This window comes from Vipera berus (genome assembly GCF_964194415.1).
Source record: "Vipera berus genome assembly, chromosome: 2".
Classification (NCBI taxonomy): domain Eukaryota; kingdom Metazoa; phylum Chordata; class Lepidosauria; order Squamata; family Viperidae; genus Vipera; species Vipera berus.
The window spans coordinates 271327727-271351815 of NC_138203.1; the positions used below are offsets into that span (position 1 = coordinate 271327727).

Below are 24089 nucleotides of genomic sequence, written 5' to 3' on the forward strand. Positions count from 1 at the left end.
TCGCAAGAAGAGGTGCGAAGTTAAGTTTCTCTTTCTTTCTCTCGGCGGAGGAGACGGCGATGGCGGCCGCAGCGTTCTTGCAGGATTTGCTGGAAGAAGTTACCTGCTCCATCTGCCTGGATTATTTCCAGGACCCCGTGCTCATCCCGGAATGCGGCCACAACTTCTGCCGGGGCTGCCTGACCCGCAGTTGGGGGACGTCGGAAGCGGAGGCTTCCTGCCCCCAGTGCAGACAGACCTTCGGACCCCGCAACGTCCTGCCCAACAGGCAGCTGGCGCGGGTGCTGGAAGTGGCCAGGCGATGCGAAGGTCCTTGGGGCGAGGAAGGAGGGAACGTCTGCCCGAAGCACCGGGAACCCCTCAAGCTCTTTTGTAAGCACCACGAGACCCTCATCTGCGTGGTCTGCGACCGATCCAAAGAGCACAGGGGCCACTCGGTGATCCCTGCGGAGGAGGCTTTCCAGGAGTACCAGGTAGGAATCCGCCAGGGAGAATCCCTGCGGAGGGCCATCCAGATCCTTGGCCTTCCAGGCAATCCTTGAACTACTTGCAATCCTTGGAACTACTTTACTTGTTTCTTCTCTGGTCCGCAAACCGGTTTTAGCCTGGCACAGATGCCGATCAGAACCAGACGGTAGTTCAAGGAATTTTTATTGGAGTATTTTAGCAAAAGGCTCTTAAGCAGCTAACGGAGCCAAGACAAATACAAATACAAATTTGATCCGGTTAAGATTAAGGAAGTTGAGAGATTACGGTTTTTATTGATTTTTTTAATACAATAGTGCTTATTCAACAAACGTATTGTCTGGGTTTATCATTCACTATAAATTCCTAATCGCTAGTTCGTTTCTCCGGCCATTGATAAAATAAGTCCCAAGTTTGAAAATATTCTGTTTCTTTTTTTTCTTTCAGACTCAAAGTAAGTCTGTCCATTTCTGCACAGTCTAGTATTTTTTTAATTATTTCTTCCTCTGATGGGTATTTCTTCATGTTTCCAATATTGTGCAAATATAAGTCTTGCTGCTGTTATCACATGCAAAATCAGATATATACTTCGTTTTTCAAGCTTTTCTGGCATTATACCTAATTTAAAAAGTTCAGGTTTAGAATTTACATGTTTTCCCAGCATCTTTTCTTGCTTAACATGTCCACCATACGTGATAATAACTACCTGGTTTTTTATTACATTTCCAACATTTATCTGACATATTTTTAAACATTTTTGCTAATCTTGCTGGTGGCACGTGCCATCTATAAGACATTTTATATAAGTTTTCTTTATAAGAGGTTGACATTGTCCGTTTGTAATTTCTTTCCTAAAGGCTTTGCCATTTCTTTAAATCTATATTATATCTCAAAATTTTTGCCCATATTATCATTGTTTCTTTTACTTGTTCATCTTCCATTGTCAAATTTAATAGAAAATTATACATTTTCTTAATTAGTTTTTCATCAGAGGTTAATAGTATCTGATCAAACAAAGTCTGCTGTTTATGGAATCCATACAAATTAACATCTTTATCATATCTCACTTGTATCTGTAATTATGACCACTATGATATATCAGCACCATCTCTTGTCTAGGTTTTAAGTTCCCTTCAGAGTTTAGAATATCTTTATATGTCCATATTTTCTCAAAGCTAACTAGATTTGGGTGTACAAATGCTTCCATTTTTGAGAGCCATCCTGTAATTTTCAAATATATTTTGCTTTTTATTTCCCCATATTAGTAATAATGCATTTCTAATAGAGTGGTTTTGAAAATATTTATGAATTTTATTTTTCCCATACCATAAAAAAGCATGCCAATCAAGTTGTAAGTCATGTCCCTCTAAGTACAACAATCTTTTATGTCTGAGGGTTATCCATTCTTTTACCCATTTTAACACCTATGCGCTTGATAATATAAAACCCAGTCTGGCAAACCAAAATCTCCATTTCCCCTTAGTTTCTTGTAACATTTTCAGTTTAATTCTAGCTTGCTTTCTTTCCTTGCCAAATAAATTTTAAAATTAAGGAGTTCAGGTCTTAAAAAAAAAATTTCTCTAGTTTTATAGGTGTAGGTATTGTTTGAAATAAAAGAAGTATTTTTGATAATACATTCAATTCTCCCTAACATCTACAGTGGCAGATTTTTCAATTTTTCCAAATCAAGTTTTATTTGGTTTAGTGATATATAGATTAAGGAAATTAATCACTCATTGGTTCCTTGACATGTGTTTGTTTTGATTTCATGTCCTGCCCTACTTTACCCTCCTTCATATGTTGCATATTTATGCTAATAAGATTTTTTTATCAAAAGGGCTGTGTGTTTTATTATTATAATAAGCTAGAAGTTACCAAAGTTTATGTTTGCGTGCCTCAGCTAGCATCCTTCTAACAGAGTCTTTCTAATTTTCTTGTAACATTCCTGTTGTTGGGCAGTCGTGTCCTACCATTTGTTACTGGTCTTATTACATTCATCTGCAACTTTCTGCCTCGGCAATTTCTTTAACAAACTTACCTAATTCCAACCTGAGACCTTCACCTCCTCTGTGCCTCCAATTTTTTGAAGACAGATTTACCATAGTCCTCAACTCACAACCATTCATTTAGTGACAGCATTGAAAAAAGTGACCTATGACCATTTTTCATACTTATGACAATTGTAGTGTCCCTGTGGTCACTAATCAAAATTTGGATGCTTGGCAACTGGCATGATGGTTGCAGTGTCCTGGGGTCAGGTGATCAGATTGTGTGACCTTCTGACAAGCAAAGTCAATGGGGAAGCCAGATTCGCTGTACAACCATTGATATATATTTAAATGTTTAATGTTGATGTTATTAGTAGTTATGTTAAATGGTTATGGATTAACAGTTAATAACATGTTACATGAGGTAAACGCAGCTGACAGGAAAACACGCGGCAATTTGACAGCTGTCAAATTGCCGCCGGCTACTGCGCAAGCGCAAGGACTGACAGCTCAGCACGAGGACTCAAGCTGTCAGAAGCCGACTCAGCCGATTGGCCCAGCGGCCCGGGCGGGAGAAGCCGGGTCGCTGATTGGAGGAACCAACTTCCAGCTGGCTATATAAAGAAGTCAAACCGGCTGACTTTTGCCGGGTATACCTCAATAAACAAATGTAACTGAGCCTGCTGTCTCCGCGTGATCCTTGCCATCGCAAGCCACTTCAACCATGTTACTAAGTTAACATCTGCAGTGATTCACTTAACAACTGTGGCAAGAAAGGTTGTAAAATGGGACAAAACATTCCCTAATTGTCTTGCTTATCGATGGAAATTGCCTGTAGGGAGACCCTTTGTCAGCTCACTTTCCACATTTGTTAGAGTAGAGCAAGATCACTGTCAAGGTAAAAATCACCTTTGTAGAGGGCGACGGACCGTGCTTCAGAGAATGCATGATGTGCATGCAGGAAGGCAAGAAAAACACGACGCATAATCTTACTAAATACCTTTTACTTACAAAAATATAAAAACTAAATATATATTATACAGAGCTAGCTGGGCTACATCCTAACGTAACAGTCAGTAACAGCAAAGAGAAAAAAACAATACAGATAACAACTCAGAACTTTCTCTAGACATGCGCACTAAACAGACTGAAACCATAACATAGCTAGTCATATGGGATTCACTATGGTTACCAGATAAGTTATCACAACAGGTGCAGAGAGCAGGGGAAAATGTACAGTTAGAAATGAACTTTCTGACGAACAAAAAAAACGTGCAGTGACAATCACCATAGAGTCCTCCACAGTCTTTGAGTGCAGACCCTGAAAAACACTCCTGGTGGGTCAGGCCGAAGCCATCCCAGCCGAAGCTTTTGTTTCTCAGTGATGCTTCTCAGGTGACTCAGGCAGCTCACTTTCCTGCCATTACAGGTAGTCCTCGACTTAGAACAATTCGTTTAATGACTGTTCAAAGTTACGATGGCGATGGGAAAAGTGACTTGCAACCATTTTTTACATTTACGACCGTTGCTGCATCCCTGTGGTCACATGATCAAAATTTGGACACTTGGCAACTGCCATGTATCTATGACGGTGGCATATATCTTCTAACTGGGTCTTCCCTCAGATGTAACTCTTTACAGAAAAGAAACTCAGAACTTGTATTTTCTCTTCAGATCAAGGTTGGGGATTGCCTGAAGGCTCGGAAGGAGGACAAAGAAGAAATAGCTACATATAAAACGGACACAGAGCAAAGAGTTCAGGAGATGCTCGTAAGTATCGATCCAACGGTGAGAAGCTTCTGAGCTAATAGGAAGGAAAACCCAGTCTGCCATCTTTAATAATAGGCAGACTGTAAGTACAAATAAAATTCCAGCTAAAGACAATGGTGGGCACAGAACTTGTTTTTAGCCTGGGGACTGTATCTTTGACTGGGATGTCACCATTGGCTGAATGAGTCACAGTTGGGTTAAGGGCACCTATCACATGAGCCATGTTTTATAAAGTGGGTTTGGTTTGCATATAAATTAATGCAGACCGTATTTCATCTTATTGAAACAAATGTGAAATCAAACATTTTTCTGTCTACTTTTCTGGAAATCCTGAAGAAAATTTTCATGAGAGATCATTTAACTTGAGCCTTTTTTTTTGGTTTTTAGAAACCTTTCCCCCTGTATTTGTTGATGTCAAAATGTTTTTTTTTCTCCCTAGGAATTTCTCCCATCTCATTTCAGGACTCTTCAGGGAATCTGTTTTAATATTATAATAAAAAAATAAATATAATTAAGTAAAAATAAAAACAAAAATATTCCTTTTGCTTTTTCTGTCTTCTTGTTCTAGGACCCCATCAAAAAAGAGAGAAAAAATATAGTGGCTGAATTCAGAGAACTACAACTCTGGTTAGAAGGACAGGAGAAGCTTCTGTTGGCTAGAATGGAAGAGACTGAGAAGGAGATTATGGCTATAAAGGAGAAAGGTTTGGCCAAGCACATGGAGGAACTGTGCTCTCTTGATGATCTCATCCAGGAGATAGAAGAGAAGCATCAGCAGCCAGCCAGCGAACTCTTACAGGTCAGGCAGGAAGTGGAGAACATAGACTCACAGGGCTGGAAGGGACCTTGGAGGTCTTCTAGTCCAGGACTTTTCAACTTTTTCAGCCATTGTACCACTTTTAGGATATGGCAACATCCGAGTACCACCAGTCGCCTCACAAGGTGTCAAAAACTTGATGACCAAAAAAAAAAAGGAAAAAAGTGATGAAGCGGGTCACACCCTTGACCTGATCTTTCTATCTGGACAATGGTTGGATGATTTGGGAGGGGGCTCGCCAACTGCTGTCCCCCTGTCATGGTCCGATCATTATCTCCTGCGGCTGGTCTTCCATTGTGCCACCCCCCGCTGCTGGGCTGTGGAACCGACCAGGTGGTTCTGTCCCAGGCGCCTAATGGACCCAGAACGGTTCCAGATGGCGCTTGGGTCCTTACCTGTCTCCCTCACTCACAGCCTGGTCGATGCCTTGGTGGATGCCTGGGAAAGGTTGACTCAGCCTTCCATCCTTCCGAGGTAGGTAAAATGAGGACCCAGATTGTTGGGGGCAATTAAGCTGACTTTGTAATAATGCCGCTTGGGGTGTGTGTGAAAGCCCTAACAAGCAGGCATATACATAGAATAAAGGCTACTGCTAAGCTTGTAAGCCGCCCTGAGTCTTCGGAGAAGGGCGGGATATAAATGTAATAAAAAAAAAAAAAAAAAAAAGGGCGGCCACTGAGGCACTCGACCGTGTTGTACCCTTGCGACCCCAGACTCGACACAGATCCCGTTGGGCCCCATGGTTTTCCATGGAGCTCCGGGAGATGATGCGTCGGAGACGGAATCTAGAGAGCGGTTGGAGGTCCACCCGGTCTGAATCTGACCGATTGCGACTAAGAGACTTTACAAGGTCTTACCTCACTGCGATGAGGACGGCGAAGTCTAATTACTTCGCTGCCCTCATCGCGTCCGCAGATAATCACCCAGCCGCCCTGTTTAGGGTGACTCGCTCTCTCCTTAATCGGGAGATGAGGGGGGAACCCTTACAGGGATGGGCTGAGGAGTTTAGTCATCATCTGGTGGATAAAATCGCTCAGATCCGGACCGGTTTGGACTCTGACTGGGCAGAGTCTGGAATGGAGGAATCAAGCGGTCTTGAGCATGTTACCTGGACTGAGTTCGACCCTGTTTCCCCCGATGACGTGGACAGGATCATGAGGAGACTGAGTTCCACCACCTGTTTACTGGACCCGTGCCCCTCCTGGCTGGTCTATGCGGCTCGGGAGGAGACACGAGGCTGGTTCCAAGCAGTAATATCTGCTTCCTTGAAGGAGGGTACCTTTCCCACTGCTTTGAAGGAGGCGGTGGTGAGGCCCCTCCTCAAGAAGCCTGCCTTGGATCCGGCTGTTTTAAATAACTATCGTCCAGTCTCCAACCTTCGCTTTTTGGCGAAGGTTGTTGAGAGTGTGGTGGCACATCAGTTCCCTCTGTTCCTGGAGGAAACGGATTATCTTGACCCGTACCAATAGGGCTTCAGGCCCGGGTACAGCACGGAGACGGCATTGGTCACACTGGTGAATGATCTCTGGCGGGCTCGGGACAGGGGATGTTCCTCTGTCCTAGTCCTTTTAGATCTCTCAGCGGCTTTCGATACCATCGACCATGGTATCCTACTGCGGCGTCTCAGGGGGCTAGGAGTGGGAGGCACTGTTCTACGGTGGTTCTCCTCCTATCTCCTGGGCCGCTCGCAGTCGGTGTTGGCGGGAGGGCAGAGGTCTGCCGCGAGGTCTCTCGTTTGTGGAGTCCCTCGGGTCGGTTCTCTCTCCCCTCCTGTTCAACATCTACATGAAACCGCTGGGCGAGCTCATTCGTGGTTTCGGGGTGGGGTATCATCAGTACGCTGATGATACCCAACTTTTTCTCTCCACCCCGAACCAACCCAGTGATGCACTCGACGTGATGCCCCGTTGCCTGGAGGCGGTCCGGGTTTGGATGGGGAGAAACAGGCTTCGTCTCAATCCTGCCAAGACTGAGTGGCATCTCGGATAAACCAGGTTGTTCCACCACTAATGATGGGGGGTGAGGTGTTACCCCCCGTCGATAGGGCTCACAACTTGGGTGTCCTCTTGGATTCACGGCTCAATTTTGAAGACCATATAGGAGCCGTGACCAGGGGGGCTTTTGCCCAGCTTCGTCTGGTGCGCCAGTTGCGGCCCTATCTGGACCGAGATGCCCTACGCACAGTCACCCATGTGCTCGTGACCTCCCGGCTAGACTACTGCAACGCTCTCTACATGGGGCTGCCCTTGAGGACCACTCGGAGGCTTCAGCTGGTGCAGAATGCAGCTGCGCGAGTTGTTATGGGAGGTTCCCGATACTCCCGTGTAACACCTCTTCTCCGTGAGCTGCATTGGCTTCCGGTTGCCCTCCGGGTGAAATTCAAGGTGCTGGTAATGAACTATAAAGCTCTCAATGGCTTGGGTCCGGATTATCTAAGAGAACACCTGCTGCCGGCATCAACTTCCCATCGTCCCGTGCGCTCCCACAGGGAGGGCCTTCTTAGGGTACCGCCGGTCAAGGAATGCCGGCGGGTTATCCCCAGGGGAAGGGCGTTCTCTGTGGGCGCGCCGGCCCTCTGGAACCATCTTCCCACGGAGCTTAGGACTGCCCCCGACCTTCGCTCATTTCGCAGGGATTTGAAAACTTGGCTTTTTGAGCTTCTGGCCCAGACTGAGGGGTTTTAATTATTTATTAATGGGGTTTTAGTTTAAATTCAGGGACTTAATTTAATTTTAGTTTTAATCGATTTTAACTTTGTATGTATGTATTTTTAATTTTTCCCTGTAAACCGCCCTGAGTCCTACGGGAATAGGGCGGTATACAAGTTTAAATAATAAATAAATAAATAAATAAGTACAGGTAGTCCTCGACTTACAACAGTTTGCTTAGTGACTGTTCGAAGTTAGAATGGCACAAAAAATGCCCCCAAGCCACAGCCAAGCAGGACACCTGCCTGCTCACCCGGCGGCGCTCTTCCTCCTCTCCAAGGTTTTCATTGTTGTGAGCATTTCTGTTGAGGGTTAGCAGCAGCAGTGGCGTAGAGACTGTTTGGTTTTATTCCCCCCCCCCATCTGCTGGGTGGTTGCAGCAGGTTTTGGTCACTTCACATGACCCTGGGACACTGTGACCGTCATAAATATGAATCGGTTGCCAAGCATCTGAATGTAAATCTCAAGACCCTGGAGATGCTGCAACATTCCAGCTGATCGGTGCTTCAGGATCAGCGCCGAGCTCCAGCTGGAGCCTGGTGCTGATCCTGGCGCTTCCACTGAGCCCTGACAGCCCTGCAGCTCCAGCCATCTCTCGCTCAGGTTTGTGCGGTGCTGCCACTGCTTCAGCTCATTCCCCTCCTCTGCTACCACTTTTCTAGGATGGTCCCGTACCACCTGCCAGGTGCGAATGTACCACAGGTGATACCCGTACCACTGGTTGAAAAGCCCTGTTCTAGTCCAATCCTCTGGCCAAGGCAGGAGTCTTTATACCGTCCCAAACAAATGTTTGTCCAATCTATTATTGGAAGCCTCCAGTGATGGAGCACCCACAACTTGGGGAGGCAGGCCATTCCATTGATTAATGGTTCTCAATGTCAGGAAATTCTTTATTTCTCAGTTGGATTTCCTTCTGATGAGCTTCCAGCCCTTGCTTCTTGTCCTGCCCTCTGGTGGTACAGAGAGTAAATTGATGCCCTTTTCCCTATGACAGTCTTTCAAGTATTGGAAGATGGCTGTCGTGTCTCTTTGTTAACCTAAGCATACTGAGTTCCCTTAGCCATTCATTGTACGGTTTGGCTTCCAGAGCCCTTATCATCTTTATTGCTCCTAATCATAATCATAATAGCAAAAATAAACAATGTACGTACCGGCATCTCGAGATATTCAGAACATTCCATCTCTTTCTATAAGGGGTAAGTTATTATCCCCCACAGATAGGGCTCGCAACTTGGGAGTCCTCTTAGATTCACAGCTTTCCTTGGAAGACCACATAACAGCTGTGACTAGGGGAGCCTTTGCCCAGGTTCGCCTGGTTCGCCAATTACGGCCCTATCTAGACCGAGATGCCCTACGTACGGTCACTCATGCACTCGTGACCTCTCGTTTAGACTACTGCAATGCTCTTTTCTTGGGGCTGCCCTTGAGGACCACTCGGAGGCTCCAACTGGTACAGAATGCAGCCGCGAGAGTTGTGTTGGGAGTCTCCCGATACTCCCATGTTACACCTCTACTCCGTGAACTGCATTGGTTCCCAGTTGTCCTCCGGGTAAGATTCAAGGTGCTGGTAATGGTTTTCAAAGCCCTACATGGCATGGGTCCGGAGTACCTTAGGAATCACCTACTGCCAGCGTCAACGTCCCTCCGTCCAGTGCGCTCCCACAGAGAGGGCCTCCTAAGGGTTCCGCCGTTCGGAGAATGCCGTCTGGTGGCTCCCAGAGGGAGGGCGTTCTCTGTGGGCATGCCTGACCTATGGAACCGTTTACCGGTTGAGCTCCGGATGGCTCCCGACCTTCGCTCCTTCTGACGCGACCTAAAAACATATCTGTTTAAGCAATTCCGGTCTGGTCTGACGGGTTCTGTTTTAATTATTGTTTTTAGATAACTATCTTCTGCATTTGGGCAAAATTAGGGTTTAATGTTGTTTTCAATATCTATATTTGTGCATTCTGTTTTTTGTCACTGTTCACCGCCCTGAGTCCTTAGGGAGAAGGGCGGTATACAAATCAAATCAAATCAAATCAAATCAAATCAAATCAAATAAATAAATAAATAAATAAATAAATAAATAAATAAATAAATAAAAACGGTGAGCAGCTGGGGGGAAAGCAATGTTTTTTTAAAGAAAAAAAGTACTTTTTAATTACATGTCAGTTTGTATCTGGTTTCAAACAATTATGAATTTTAAGAATGTAACTGCATAGAAATGGCTCCTTTCAGTGCTTTGTCTCTCTCTTTTTTAGGACATTGGAAGCATCTTGAAGAAGTAAGTGAATCCACCCTCTTTACAGTCTGAGAGATCTGCAGCTCCTCCAGCAGTTTTCCTATTTTGGAAAGTTCTGTTTATATTTGTCAGTAATTTAATTTAAAGACAAATGTATTGTATTTCAGAGCCTCGTAAATATTTCCCCAGACAACCTCAACACAATATAATTAGCAATATTTGATATAGTGAATTATTACTATGGTTGGTCCCACAGTCATCTAGATGATTAGATTGAATTTGGTATTTTTATCCATCTATTGAGTCCTTCCCAAGGATAGACAGAGGTAGTAGTATCATTGTAGGATGTAAGCTGATCCAAGTAAGGCTGCCTTTTGCAATTGTCTGATAGTGGTTTTGTCAGTGCCGATGCTGTTTCAGTGGTGCTCCAGATGTTTTAGGTTTACAGCCAAGGCGTTTATTACTGTTGGTGCTACCTTTGCTTTCTTTTGCAACAGTCCTCCTACTTCTCTTTGCAGATCTTTGTATTTTGTTATTTTCTCCAGTTCTTTTTCTTTTATTCTGTTGTCTCCAGGTAGTGCCATGTCCACTTTTTTTGTCTTTCTCATCAATAATTGTCAAGTCTGGGGTGTTACGCAGCAGCAGGGGCTTGCCTTTGAATTCTAAAGTCCCAAAGCACTTTAGCTTCTTCATTTTCTATCACTTTGTCTATTTAATGATCCCATTATAATTATTATAGGAACCCCTTTTGCTACTAGATTATCTGTCCTCAGGATTTATCACTCATTTTCATTAACAAGATCATTTAGCATTTTCTATCTCATTTTAAGTATTATTATTGTTGTTGTTGTTATTATTGATCATCTAGTCCAACACCCTGCTCAGGCAGGAAACCCTATACCAGGTGTAGGCATCCTCAGCTGTTTTATGACTCAGGAATTCTGGGAGTTGAAGTCCATGAGTCATAAAAGAGCTGAGATTGCCTACCCCTGCCCTATACCATTTCAGACAAATGGCTGTCCAGTCTCTTCTTAAAAACTTCCAGTGTTGGAGCATTCACATCTTCGGGAGGTAGGTTGTTCCACTGATTAATTGTTCTAACTGTCAGAAAATTTCTCCTTAGTTCTAGTTGCTTCTCTCTTTGGTTAGTTTCCATTTGTTGCCTCTTGTCTTGCCCACAGGTCCTTTAGAGAATAGCTTGACTCCCTTTTCTTTGTCGCAACCCCTGAGATATAGGAACACTGCAATCATGTCACCCCTCATCCTTCTCTTCATTAAACTAGACATACCCAATTCCAGCAACCGTTCCTTATATGTTGCCTAAATGTAGAACCTTACTTTTTTCACCATTGAATTTCATTTTGTTAGATAGCGCCCAGTGTTCAAGTCTACCAAGATCCTTCTGTATCTTAAGCCTGTCTTCTGGAGTGTTGGCTATTCCTGCCAGCTTGGTGCCATTTGCAAATTTGGTAAGTTCCCCATCTATCCCCTCATCCAAATCATTGATGAAGATGTTGAAGAGCACTGGGCCCAGGACAGAGTCAGTACACACTTCCCTCCATGTAGATGCAGTTCCATTGAGGAACACACACTGAGTACAGCCGGTCAGCCAGCTACGAATCCATCTGGTGATGATGCTGTCTAACCCACATTTTTCTATTTTATCAAGTAGTTGGTTGTGATCTATTTTATCAAATGTTTACAATCAGCTTAAAGTAGAGCTTTTGACTTCCGTTGTTTGCAGCTTGGGCTAGACAGACGTTAGGCTAGCCTTTCTTCTGTTGGTTTCTGGAAGGCTTCTCGGCCGTTCGGGGAGACCGCCGTCTCTCCTAGGTCCCTGGAACTTCCTTCCTTCATGCCACCTCTCCAGGGTGGCTCTTGGCCCATTTAGGGTCCCCGAACAGAAAGAAATTCAGCTGAAGGGCTCGGCATTCCTTTTTTTTTATTGAAAAGTTTTTCAATACATTTTATCTTTAACAATCCCTCCCCCCACCCCTCACCCAACCCTTCCTAGCCCTCCCTAACCCTCCCCCTTCCCCCTCCCCCCTCCCCGACTTCCCAGAGCTAAATACAAGGTATAAAAGTAAAAACAATCATAAACAACTATATGCTAACAACAATAAGCTATTAAGTCTATCGCACTCTAGCTCATATAAAATGACTACAAGCAATACTAATATCACATCAAAACTTATACAAATGCTAAATGAAACTTTTTGGTCCCATATTTGTTCTGGATGTAATCAATCCACTTTTTCCACTCCATAATATAACGTTGTTGCAAATGTTCTTTCAAATAAGCCGAAATCTTTGCCATTTCCGCCAGGTCAGAAACTTTTAAAGTCCATTCTTCTATAGTCGGCAGTTCCTCCTTCTTCCAATATTGACCTACTAAAAGTCTTGCTGCCGTAATTAAGTTCAACATCAACTTAGTGTCCACAACAGTAGTATCCGTAATTATGCCCAATAAAAACAATTGCGGACAAAACTTTACCCTTTGCTTAAATATCTTCTGCATATTCCACCAGATTTTAATCCAAAAAGCTTTAACCTTTTTACAGGTCCACCATATATGAAAGTACGTTGCATCTTCGCCACCACACCTCCAACATTTAGGTTGATAATTCGGATACACACTTGCGAGCTTTTTAGGATCTAAATGCCACCTATAAAACATTTTATAAAAGTTCTCTCTTAAATTTTGGGCTTGCGTAAATTTTACGTTCCTCACCCAGATCTTTTCCCAAGTATCCATTGTGATAACTTCTTGAATATTCTGAGCCCACTTTATCATACAATCTTTAACAAGTTCTGTTTCTGAGTCAATTTCTATCAATGCAAGATATATCCGTTTGATATGTGCTGGACCCTGATTTCTAATTTGCTTTACCAGATTTTCATCAGTCATTGAAAAAACAATTTTCTGATCTTCTTTCCACCTGGCCCGTAACTGACCATATTGAAACCAGGTTTGAACAATCTTCTCTTCTCGTAGAAAATTATACGGCTTCAAACACCAGACGTTCCTCTCCAAACTTAGGATTTCCTTGTATGTAGTCACATCATGTTTGAACCCAACATTTATATTTTCTATTGCGTGTTTCGGTATTGCCCATAAAAGTATCTTGTAATTTAACTTATATCTATACTTTTTCCAAACTCTCAACAAAGCATGTCTAAAAATATGCACCTTAAACACATTATCTACCTTCTTATCATACAATAAATATGCATGCCAGCCAAATAACAAGTCGTGGCCTTCAAGATTTAATAATCTCCCTTGTGTTAAATTAATCCAATCACTTATCGCTGACAAAGCAGCAGCTTCATAGTATAATTTAAAGTTGGGCATTTTGAGACCACCTCTTTCACGCGTGTCCTGCATAATCTTAAATTTAACTCGTGGCCTTTTCCCTGCCCATACAAATTTATTGATACCCTTTTGCCATTCCTCCAAATTTGAATCCTTTTTAAGAATAGGTATCATTTGAAATAAGAATAAAAATTTAGGCAAAACATTCATTTTCACTGCTGCAATTCTTCCCAATAGAGACAATTGTAATTTTTTCCAGCTTTCCAATTCTTTTTGAATTTTTCCCCATAATTTTTCATAATTATTTTTATATAACTTTGCATTTGAGGGTGACAAATACACCCCCAAATATTTAACCCTTTTAACAATCTCAAATCCAGTTAACCCTTCTAAAAGGGCCTTTTGCAATACTGTCATATTTTTAGCCAATATTTTAGTTTTTTGTATATTAACCTTGAATCCAGAAACCTTCCTATATTGCATTATTATCTCCATCAGGTCCACAACAGAATTTTTTGGCTGAGTCACCGTAACAACCAGATCGTCTGCAAACGCCCTCAATCTATAATCCTGATTTCTAATTTGAATTCCCTTAATTTTTTCCAAATTCCGTATTTTAATCAATAATATCTCCAATGTTAAAACAAATAATAAAGGTGATAACGGACACCCTTGTCTTGTGCCCTTTTCAATATTACATACTTCAGTCAAACTATTATTTACTATTATTCGGGCTGTTTGTTTTTGATATAATGCCCTAATTGGTTGTAAGAATTTATCCCCAAAATTCATTTTATCTAATACTTTCATCAAAAATTGCCAATCCAGTTGATCAAAGGCTTTTTCGGCGTCTAGAAAGATCAGCGCCGCAGGGATCTGGTTGTTCCTTTCCAAAAATTCCAACAAGTCTACTATATGCCTCACATTATTTTTCATTTGTCTGCCACTAATAAACCCAGTTTGGTCACCATGAATTATCTGTTGCAAAACCCTCATCAATCTGTTAGCTAAAACCTTAGCAAATATCTTATAGTCCGTATTCAAAAGTGATATTGGTCTGTAATTTCTTACTTGAGTGACATCCTGATCTTCCTTCGGAATCAGAGAAATAAAAGCAGTTCTCCAAGACGGAGGCACCCCTCCTCCCCTTTGAATTGTCTGAAATAATTCCCTTAATGGCTTTATCATCTCCAATTGTAAATTTTTATAATACACCGCCGTCAATCCAAAAGGGCTCGGCATTCCGAATCCCTCAACTGCTCCGCTGCTAAACAGAAACAGGAAGTCCACCATTTTCTTGCCTATCTTAACTTATGTTTCTAGTCTGTTTTTTATGGTATCCTGTAGTTTGAACCCTAGTTGTTGATTCCAATATTAATGTTCCCTCTGAATTTTCTCTGCTCAAGGCTAAACATTTACTTTCAATACCTCTTCGAAGAGCTTCTTCTAGTCAGCTTGTTGCTCTTCTCTTTTCAGCCCCTTCTACAATACTTTTTAATGTGTGGTACACAAAACTCAACCCTTCAGTCCAGAACAAAGCGTAAGTAGCACAAACCCTGATTTGGAAACTTTGGCTCTGTTCCTGCATCTTTCTGTAGCAGATTACACTTCTGATTCATATTCATCTTCAGTTTGTATTCAGCTTCCCTTGCAACTAGTACAGGTAGTCTTCACCTTAAGCCAATAATGGGAAATGGAACCTCTTTTGCTAAGCATTGAGGTCATTAAGTGAGCGATCATGTGGCAGCACTCAACTTTACAACCAGACTGGTATTTTCAAATACTACTGTTCTTTATTTATTTTTTATACTAGCAGTAATGCATTCCTAATATAATGTCTTTGAAAGTAGCTACATATATCACTCTTCCCATACCATAAAAACGTGTGCCATCATGATCCTCCAGTGTCAACAATCTTATGTTCCTCAGATTAACCTATTTTTCATCCATGTGAGTAACAATGCTTGATAATATAGCTCCGAATATGGAAGGCCAAAGCCTCCTCTAAGAAGAAGGGGACGACAGAGAATGAGGTGGCTGGATGGAGTCACTGAAGCAGTAGGCGTGAGCTTAAATGGACTCCAGAAGATGGTAGAGGACAGGAAGGCCTGGAGGAACGTTGTCCATAGGGTCGCGATGGGTCGGACACAACTTCGCAGCTAACAACAACAACATTTTTACGTTTATTCTTGATTTTTTGCCTTGCCATATAAATTTTAATATTTAATTCTTCAAAGTATTTTTTTCCTAGTCTTATTGGAATTGTCTGAAACAGGTATAATAATCTTGGCAAAATATTCATCTTAATTGTAGCTATTCTGCCCAACAAGGATAATTGTAGGTTTTTCCAATTTTCCAAATTACTTTAATTTGCGCTTTCAATTTATCATAGTTATCTTCTTTGATAGTTACACATCTTGCTGTTAATTGAACTCCTAGACATTTAACTTTCTTTGCAGTTTGCATACCCATCATCTTGGCAAATTCTCTTTTCTGTTTATCTGTAAAGTTTTAAACTAATATTTTAATTTTCTCTGTTTATTTTCAATCCTGCCACTGCACCGTATTCTTCTATTTTCTCAATTAGTTTAGGTCCTGTTTCCTGTGGTTCTTATAAAGTAAACACGGAATCATCAGCAAATGCCTGTAGTTTATACTCCTCCTTTATTTTCATGCCTTTTATTCAACTGTCTTGCCTAATATTTCTGTTTAACACCTCTAAAGTTAAAATAAATAACAATGGAGATAGGGGACATCCTTGGTTTGTACCCTTAGTTATATTAAAGTTCTCGGTCAAGTCCCCATTTATAATCACCTTTGCTGTTTGTTTATGATATGTTGCCTTAATCGTGTTAATAAATTTCCAAAGTCCATGTACTTTAATTGTAAAAGCATAAATTGCCAGTTCACATTGTCAGATGCCTTCTGTGCGTCAAGGAAGATCAGTGCCATTTGCTTTCCAGAGTGCATCTCAGTATTCCAATGTATTCAAGATCATCCGCGTATTATTTTTAATTTGCCTCTTAGGTAGAAATCCATTCTGATCTATGTGTGTAAAGTCATTTAAAAACCTTTTCAGTTGCTCTGCTATTATTGAAGCATAAATTTTGTAATCTATATTTAAGAACGATACTGGCCTGTAGTTTTTTATTGGTAGTGAATTAGAGTAGGTATCAATGTTATATTCACTTCTGTCTATGTTTTAGGTACCTTTGCTTCTGACAATGCTTCATTATAAATTTCGAGCAGCCCAGTGTACAGATTGTGGAGAGAGAGAATGGGCTCCAGCATGAGTCCAAAAGCTTGGAAGAATAAACCTCTGGTCCCGGTGACCAACTCAGACTGGATCCTGTAGCTAGCCAATCCTCAAGCACCATCTGATGTTTTAGAAAGCTGCTTCCATTGAGAGGATGATAAACATTGTTCTTTTTTTCTTGCCAGGTACCAGGTGAAGGAAGCATATGAGAATCCCATGGATTTACTTGTAGACCCAATGTGGACAATCTGGGATTACAGTGATATCACTGTGCTTCTGAAAAGTGTCATGAAAAAATTCAAAGGTAAAAAACGGCCGCCGAGTTTTTACGCTGGATTTTTGACCCCATAGCATCCAAAAGAGATTCTTGGTCAGTGTCAGGGGGATCAAAGAGTGATCGATGTCAGGATCGGTGGAAAAGACACCTTCATTTCTCTGGGGAAAGGCCTTGTTTCTTGGCACCAGGATGGGGAACAGGAGCTCCTTGGGTTGTCCCGTTAAAGATGAGGAAACCATTAGCCAGTCATAGCTGACCATTTACAGGTAGTCCTTGACTTACAACAGTTCATTTACTGACTGTTGGAAGTTAGAACGGCACTGACTTAGGACCATTTTTCGCACTTATGACATCCCCACAGTCATGTGATTTACATTCGGATGCTTGCAACTGGTTCATATTTATGACGGTTGAAGTATCCTGGGGTCATCGTTTGTCACATTCTGACAAACAAAGTCAACGGGGAATCCAGATTCACTTCACCACTGTGTTACTAATTTAACAACTGCAGCGATTCACTTAACAAATGTGGCAAGAAAAGTCGTAACTTTGACTTTAACAAAATTCTCACTTAGCAACATCAATTCTGGGCTCAGTTGTGGTCATAAGTTGAGGGCTACCTGTATTCTTTATTTCCCAAATCGATATTCACTGATCACTGGGGAAGCTGAATAAGCTTCCACTAAATATAATGGAATATGTACAAGTAGTCCTTGACTTATGACTACAATTTCAGTTGTTAAGTGAGTTGTGCTCTACTTTATGACCCCTTTTGCCATTGTTGTTAAGAAAATCACTGCAGGCAAGTGAATCGTGTGGTTGTTAAGCAAATCTGGCTTCCCGCATTGACTTTGCATGTCAGAAGCTCCCCAGGAAAGTTGCAGAGGACAATCCCACAACCATGGGATGCTGCAGCTGTGATAAATACATGCTGGATATCAAGTGCTGGAATTTTGATCATGTGCCTGGGGATGCTGGAACGGTCGTAAGTATGAGAACTGGTTATAAGTCACTTTTTTTAGTGCCATTGTAACATTGAGTAATCATTAAATTAATGGTTATAAGTTGAGGACTACCTGTATATGGAAAATATAGTAGAATATATTTGTATCTGACAGAATAGATATAGCCACCAATGACATTCTGGCCTGCAGCTTTCCTTATTCCTTATTTCCTGATTTGAGGCCAAGGAAAGCAAACAAGAATGAAACGAATATACGATAAATACGATAGCAGAGTTTCAGTATTTGAGGGGCTGCTACTAAGAAGAGGGGGTCACATTATTCACCAAAGCACCAGCGGGCAGGACAAGAAACAGTGGTTGGAAACTGATCAAAGAGAGAAGCAACCTGGAATTAAGGAGAAACTTCCTGACAGTGAGGATAATTAACTGGTGGAACAGCTTGCCCCCAGAATTTGTGGGCGCTCCATCACTGGAGATTTTTAAGAAGAGACTGGACAGTCACTTGTCTGAGACGGTATAGGTTTTCTTGCTTGAGCAGGGGGCTAGACTAGAAGACCTCCAAGGTCCCTTCCAATTCAATTCTATTCCTATTCTATTCCATGTCGGTCACCGGGATGAGAATTTTTGTCTTCTGGGCTTTCGGTCTCTCCCTGGAGCCCGTGTTCAGGGAATTTCTCTCTAGCAGAGTGTGCGCGCGGTATTTATAGTGTCTGTCTGTCTAAAAAGCCACACACAGAGACACTATAAATACCATACACAAAACAGTAAATTCCCTGAAGACAGCTCCAGCAAGAGCCCAGAAGACAAAACCTCTCGTCCTGGTGACCCACCCCAGATGGGATCCTGCAAAGCAAAGCAGGGTTTCTGTAGGGAGCCCCTTCTGTTGCTCCAGTTCCAGTGATGAGATGCTGGATCCCTTCCTTTTCTTCTCCAGATTGATGGATTCAGGTCATAGCAGGGTGTCCCAAACGTCTGTCTGCCTACGCAGAGTTTATTGCTTTTTATACAGTTTTAACAAGCAGCAAAGAGTACCGTATATACTTGAGTATAAGCCGAATTTTTCAGCCCACTTTTTGGGCTGAAAAATTCCACTTCGGCTTATACTCCAGTCAACAAAAAAAACTTACCGAGGACTTGTGCGCGGCCGAGGCTTTGGTGCTTCCGGGATTGCGCGCACCTCTCCCAAGCCACCGCCGTCCGGAGACCTGCCGAAGTTTGGGGAGGTCTCCGGATCTCCGTGCCTTGCCTGCCTGCTTCTTTCCGCTGCGGAAAGAAGCAGGCAGGCAAGGCACGGAGATCCGGAGACCTGCTGACGTTTGGGGAGGTTTGGGGAGGTGCCCAAACCTCCCCAAACATCAGCAGGTCTCCGGATCTCCTCCCCAAACCTCCCCAAACGTTGGCAGGTCTCCGGATCTCCTCCCCAAACCTCCCCAAACGTTGGCAGGTCTCCGGATCTCCGTGACCTGCCTGCCTGCTTCTTTCCGCTGCGGAAAGAAGCAGGCAGGCAGGGCACGGAGATCCGGAGACCTGCTGACGTTTGGGGAGGTTTGGGGAGGTGCGCGCGCACCTCCCCAAATCTCCCCAAACTTCGGCAGGTCTCCGGACGGCGGCGGCTTGGGAGAGGTGCGCGCGATCCTGGAAGCACCGAAGCCTCGGCCGTGTGCAAGTCCTCGGTAAGCTCCGGGCGGTCACTTGCTTCGCGTCTCCTGAGGGAAGGGGGGGCGACTGGAGCGGGCGTGTTTCCTCGCCTGCTGGGCGCCGCGATTTGCCCGGGGAACGCGCGGGCCCCGAATGGCAGCGTGGAGCGAGGAAGCGGACAGCCAGGGCTTCCCCGAGAGCCGCGGCCACACAGGGTATTCCTGTGTATTCAGGCTTGCAAAATGGCGGATTGAGCCTCTGCTGGCGGCGGAGGCTTGCAGAACGGCGGATCGGCTTATACTCGAGTCACGAACTTTTTCCAGTTTTTGGGGGTGAAAATGGGGGTCTCGGCTTATACTCGAGTCGGCTTATACTCAAGTATATACGGTATATAGCAACAGCATCGTTATTGGTGTATTCTCCTTGTCAATCTTTAAGAACATCCCAGCCAGGGTAGAGTCTCACATATCTTGATGGTGCCTGGTGGTGCTCATTAGGGTGAGCTCATAGACATGAGGTAAACAGGTACTGAGGCATGGCAGTTTGCTGCACACAGCCTCTACATAACCTTTATATGACCTCTGTCTCTACACAGATACTCTGGAAAGTGGACTTCAACTCCAGGAAGGTAAATATGAGTTATAAGAATCTCTTATATATCGCTTGCTGTTTTCAGAGGAATGCTGTACAGTAGAGTGACAAAGAAAAAAAGCATAAGATTAGATACCTTGAAGACAGTAAACTTAATGATTTATTATTTATGAGCGATTACTTGCTATTTATATGTACACTGTGAGCTTATCCACCGAAGACATTGTGTGTGATCACACTTGGCCAATAAAGAAGTCTCTTCTCTTCTCTTCTCTTCTCTTCTCTTCTCTTCTCTTCTCTTCTCTTCTCTTCTCTTCTCTTCTCTTCTCTTCTCTTCTCTTCTCATCTCTTCCTCTATTCTATTCTATTCTATTCTATTCTATTCTATTCTATTCTATTCTATTCTATTCTATTCTATTCTATTCTATTCTATTCTATTCTATTCTATTCTATTCTATTCTATTCTATTCTATTCTATTCTATTCTATTCTATTCTATTCTATTCTATTCTATTCTATTCTATTGCATTCCTTTCCATATAAAGAGTGACAAAGAAAAGAAGTATAGGATTAAATGCCTTAAAGACTATGATAATACAGTAAATATAAATATAAAATCCAGTCTTAGTGTAGAATGAAATATTTGCATAAATGGGAAAATATGGGCTGGGACTGAAAAGAATATAGAATTCCTGCCAGGCTAATAACATCCTCTTGATTTTACTGCCTGATTATAAATTGGTGAGACACCAGGTCTTTGGGAGCAGAGAAATTAAGTCCTTTGGGTCAGAGCAAATAGCAAAGTTGGAGCACCAGTGATGTCTCAAAGGTGCTTTTTTCACAAGGTAACTGGACTTTCTTGCTTCCTCACATTCCGTCATGTGCCCCAGGTTACCTGTGGGGGATCCCTCTGACTCTGCCCGTTCAGAATTGAAACATGGCAGCCTCTTGCTCTGCTTGATCTTCTGTATTAAAGTTCCAGATAAAAGTCCCTGTTCCCACCTTGGCCCTCCCAGGAACTCAGTGAAGACAAAGCCAACCACTCTTCATTCCCCATCCCAATCTCCCCACCCGCAAGATGGAAGTTAAAGAGATTGCTATGCAGGGATATTAGGACGGGGTGAAGCACCATGAAGGCTTGGAAAGACAAGGCAATGTGCCATTCATAAAATCAGTGAATCTTCCAGTCTTGGAAGCTGAACTCCTTTCAGAGTGGAGGCCGTAGTGTTGATATATTGGGGGTCAAGACACAAGCCAGGCCTGCAGCCTAAGCTCTTGTTCTTCCTTCCTTCCTTCCTTCCTTCCCTTCCCCCCTTGCAGTGAATGTAAGTCTAAATCAATACACAACCCATCCTGACCACCTTTACATCCCCGAAGATGAAAAAAGCGCCAGAGGAATTAAGCCAGTTAAATATATATATATATTCTTCCCCAAACAGCAAGAGATTTGAACATTATCCATATGTCCTTGGCTGCCAGAGCTTCTCAAGAGGGAGGCATTCCTGGGAAGTTATTGTAAGCAATAGAATAGGATGGGGTGTAGGGGTGACCAGCATTCCGGTGAGCGTAACAAATCTTGATGAGCAGACCAGACACAGGCACGTTTGTAAATGGGAAAATAAGTATACGATCGTCTCTTCGTAAGTATACTCTAAACTGGTCCTGACTGAGGAGCCCATGAGGATCCGCATTTCTCTCAACTGTGAAGGGGGACTGGCAGTTGGCGAAGGCAACCTAAGTGAGTGGGAGTAGAAGGCCAGAGGCCAGAGGGATGCTGAACAGGCCGGCAGTGAACAGAGAACGGAACTAAGACTGGGAGCGCCAAGTGCTTATGGAAAAGGGGGCAGAGCAGGTAGCTGGACACTAGCAGCCCCATCAGGAGAATTCTGGGAGTGAAGTCCACAAGTCTTACAGTTGCCAAAGTTGGAGAAGCAGGCAGTGCTTAGGTGTTGTTTTTTTAAAAAAAACAATGAGTCTTCCAGTCCTGAAGGGGGTGTTTGGGGACTGAACTCCATTCACACAAGAGGCTATAGGGTTGAACTTATGGGGTTAAGACAAAAAATCAGGTCTGCAGCTGAAGCTCTTGTTCTTCCTTCCCTTCCCCCTTACAGTGAATGTAATTCTGGATCCAGACACAGCCCATCCTGGCCACCTTGACATCTCCGAAGATCACAAAAGCATCAAAGGAGTTAAGCCAGTTAAACCAATATATCCTGCCGCAAACCGGAAGAGATTTGAACAAAATCCTTTTGTCCTTGGCTGTCAGAGGTTCTCAACAGGGAGACATTTCTGGGAAGTTATTGTAGGATATAATAATATTGTAGGATGTGCTGTAGGGGTTGCCAACAAGCCATTGAATGTAACAGATCTTGATTTGGAGACCAGACACTGGCAGATTGGGTTATTGGAAGGGAAATACACCATCTTCTCTAAATCAGGACGTTCTGAACTGGTTCTGACTGAGAAGCCCACAAGGATCCGCATCTCTCTCAACTGTGAAGGGAGACAAGTAAACTTTTTTGATGCCAGGACCGCAGCTCTGCTTCATACATTCTCGGACATTTCCTTGGTTGGAGAGACCCTTCTGCCCTCTTTCTTTTTGCGTGATGGCGCCTGCATAAGACTCCCCTAAAATAACGGGAATCCATAGACAATACTTTGGAAAAATCCCTATTTGCTAAACGGGTGCCTGAAAGTCTTTAAAGCAGAGGTTCCTTAGCTTTTGGCTACTACACCTTCCTTTAGTGTTGGATGCCGCACTGAGTTGCTTCCGGTTGTGTAGCTTTGGAAATTGAAAGAATGGGTCAGTCAATCAATCTAAAAAAATGAGGTGCCCTGTAGGAGCTTTATAGGCTTTAATGTTATGTGTTCAAGTGTATCAATATTAAGGATACTTTTTTTCTTACGGCTAAACCCATAAATCGTGGGTTTTAGATCTCCGTCACAACTCTCCTTCCCATTTATGTATCCTGCTTGTTTCTTTAAAGTTTAGTTGCAATCAGTGACTGTGTAGGTTCCCATAATTCAATATATTCTATTTTCTTTCCCTTTTTTTGCTTTATTTTTTTCTGTTTCCTTTTAAATCAACACAGTCATAATCCCAACAAACTCTAGCAGGGCTTCAGCATATATTAGACTCAATGTAAGATTTGCAGCATTATCTACTTTTTATACTTATCTAATGCTACTGCCAAGGGGCGCGGTGGCTCAGTGGGTTAGGACACTGAGCTTGTCGATCAGAAGGTCGGCAGTTTGCCGGGTTGAATCCCGAGTGCCACATAACAGAGTGAGCGCCTGTTACTCGTCCCAGCTTCTGCCAACCTTGCAGTTCTAAAGCACGTAAAAATGCAAGTAGAAAAATAGGGACCACTATGGTGGGAAGGTAACAGTGTTCCGTGCGCCTTTGGTGTCTAGTCATGCCGGCCACATGACCACGGAGACGTCCTGGGACAAGCTGCTCTTCGGCTTTGAAACGGAGATGAGGGACAAGAAGCATATTTTTAAGGTAGTCAAGAATGCCAGCAAGGAATGTGATGTGGATGCTATTGTACATCTTGGCACTAACGATCTGTCCCCAAAAGATCTCTCTGCAGAATGATTTCCAGAGCTTGGGGCAGGAACTTAGCAGAATAGGCTGTAGGCTTAATTTTTCAGAGGTTTTACCAGTGTATAAGGAACAAAATGGAAAAGGCCAGCGTATAGCAGAATTCAATATGTGGCTAAAGGAGTGGTGTAAAGGGGAAGGCTTTGGTTATATTAGTCATGATGTCTGTAGCTGGTCCAACGAAAAGTAAAAAAGATGGTTTCCATCCATCAAAGAAAGGGACCGAATTACTTGGCAATAAATTCAGAGATTTTCTGGAGGAATATTTAAACAACTGGGACAAGTGAGTTAATTGATCCAGAACATCTGTGTCCCCGGCAATCTAAAAATTATACGGTTATCAGTGCATGTAGCATAGATGTGATATATTAACCTTGCTGTCAAGCAAAAACAAGCTTTTAATAGTGCCACACAAACTGCACTAACCAAACAGGGGGTAAGAAAATAGAGGAACTGAGGCACCACACAGGTTATA

General features: G+C 42.9%; 1 protein-coding gene across 1 annotated transcript; it reads left to right on the top strand.

Moving 5' to 3' along the window:
• Nucleotides 1-23857, top strand: LOC308663279 (zinc finger protein RFP-like). The gene is made up of 7 exons (XM_081319577.1): nucleotides 1-473; nucleotides 4128-4223; nucleotides 4792-5022; nucleotides 9992-10014; nucleotides 16727-16845; nucleotides 20016-20048; nucleotides 22122-23857. Exons 1-7 carry the CDS (start codon nucleotides 60-62, stop codon nucleotides 22640-22642), a joined length of 1437 nt encoding a protein of 478 aa, XP_081175703.1. The 5' UTR covers nucleotides 1-59; the 3' UTR covers nucleotides 22643-23857.
• The last annotated feature ends 232 nt before the right edge of the window (nucleotides 23858-24089 follow it).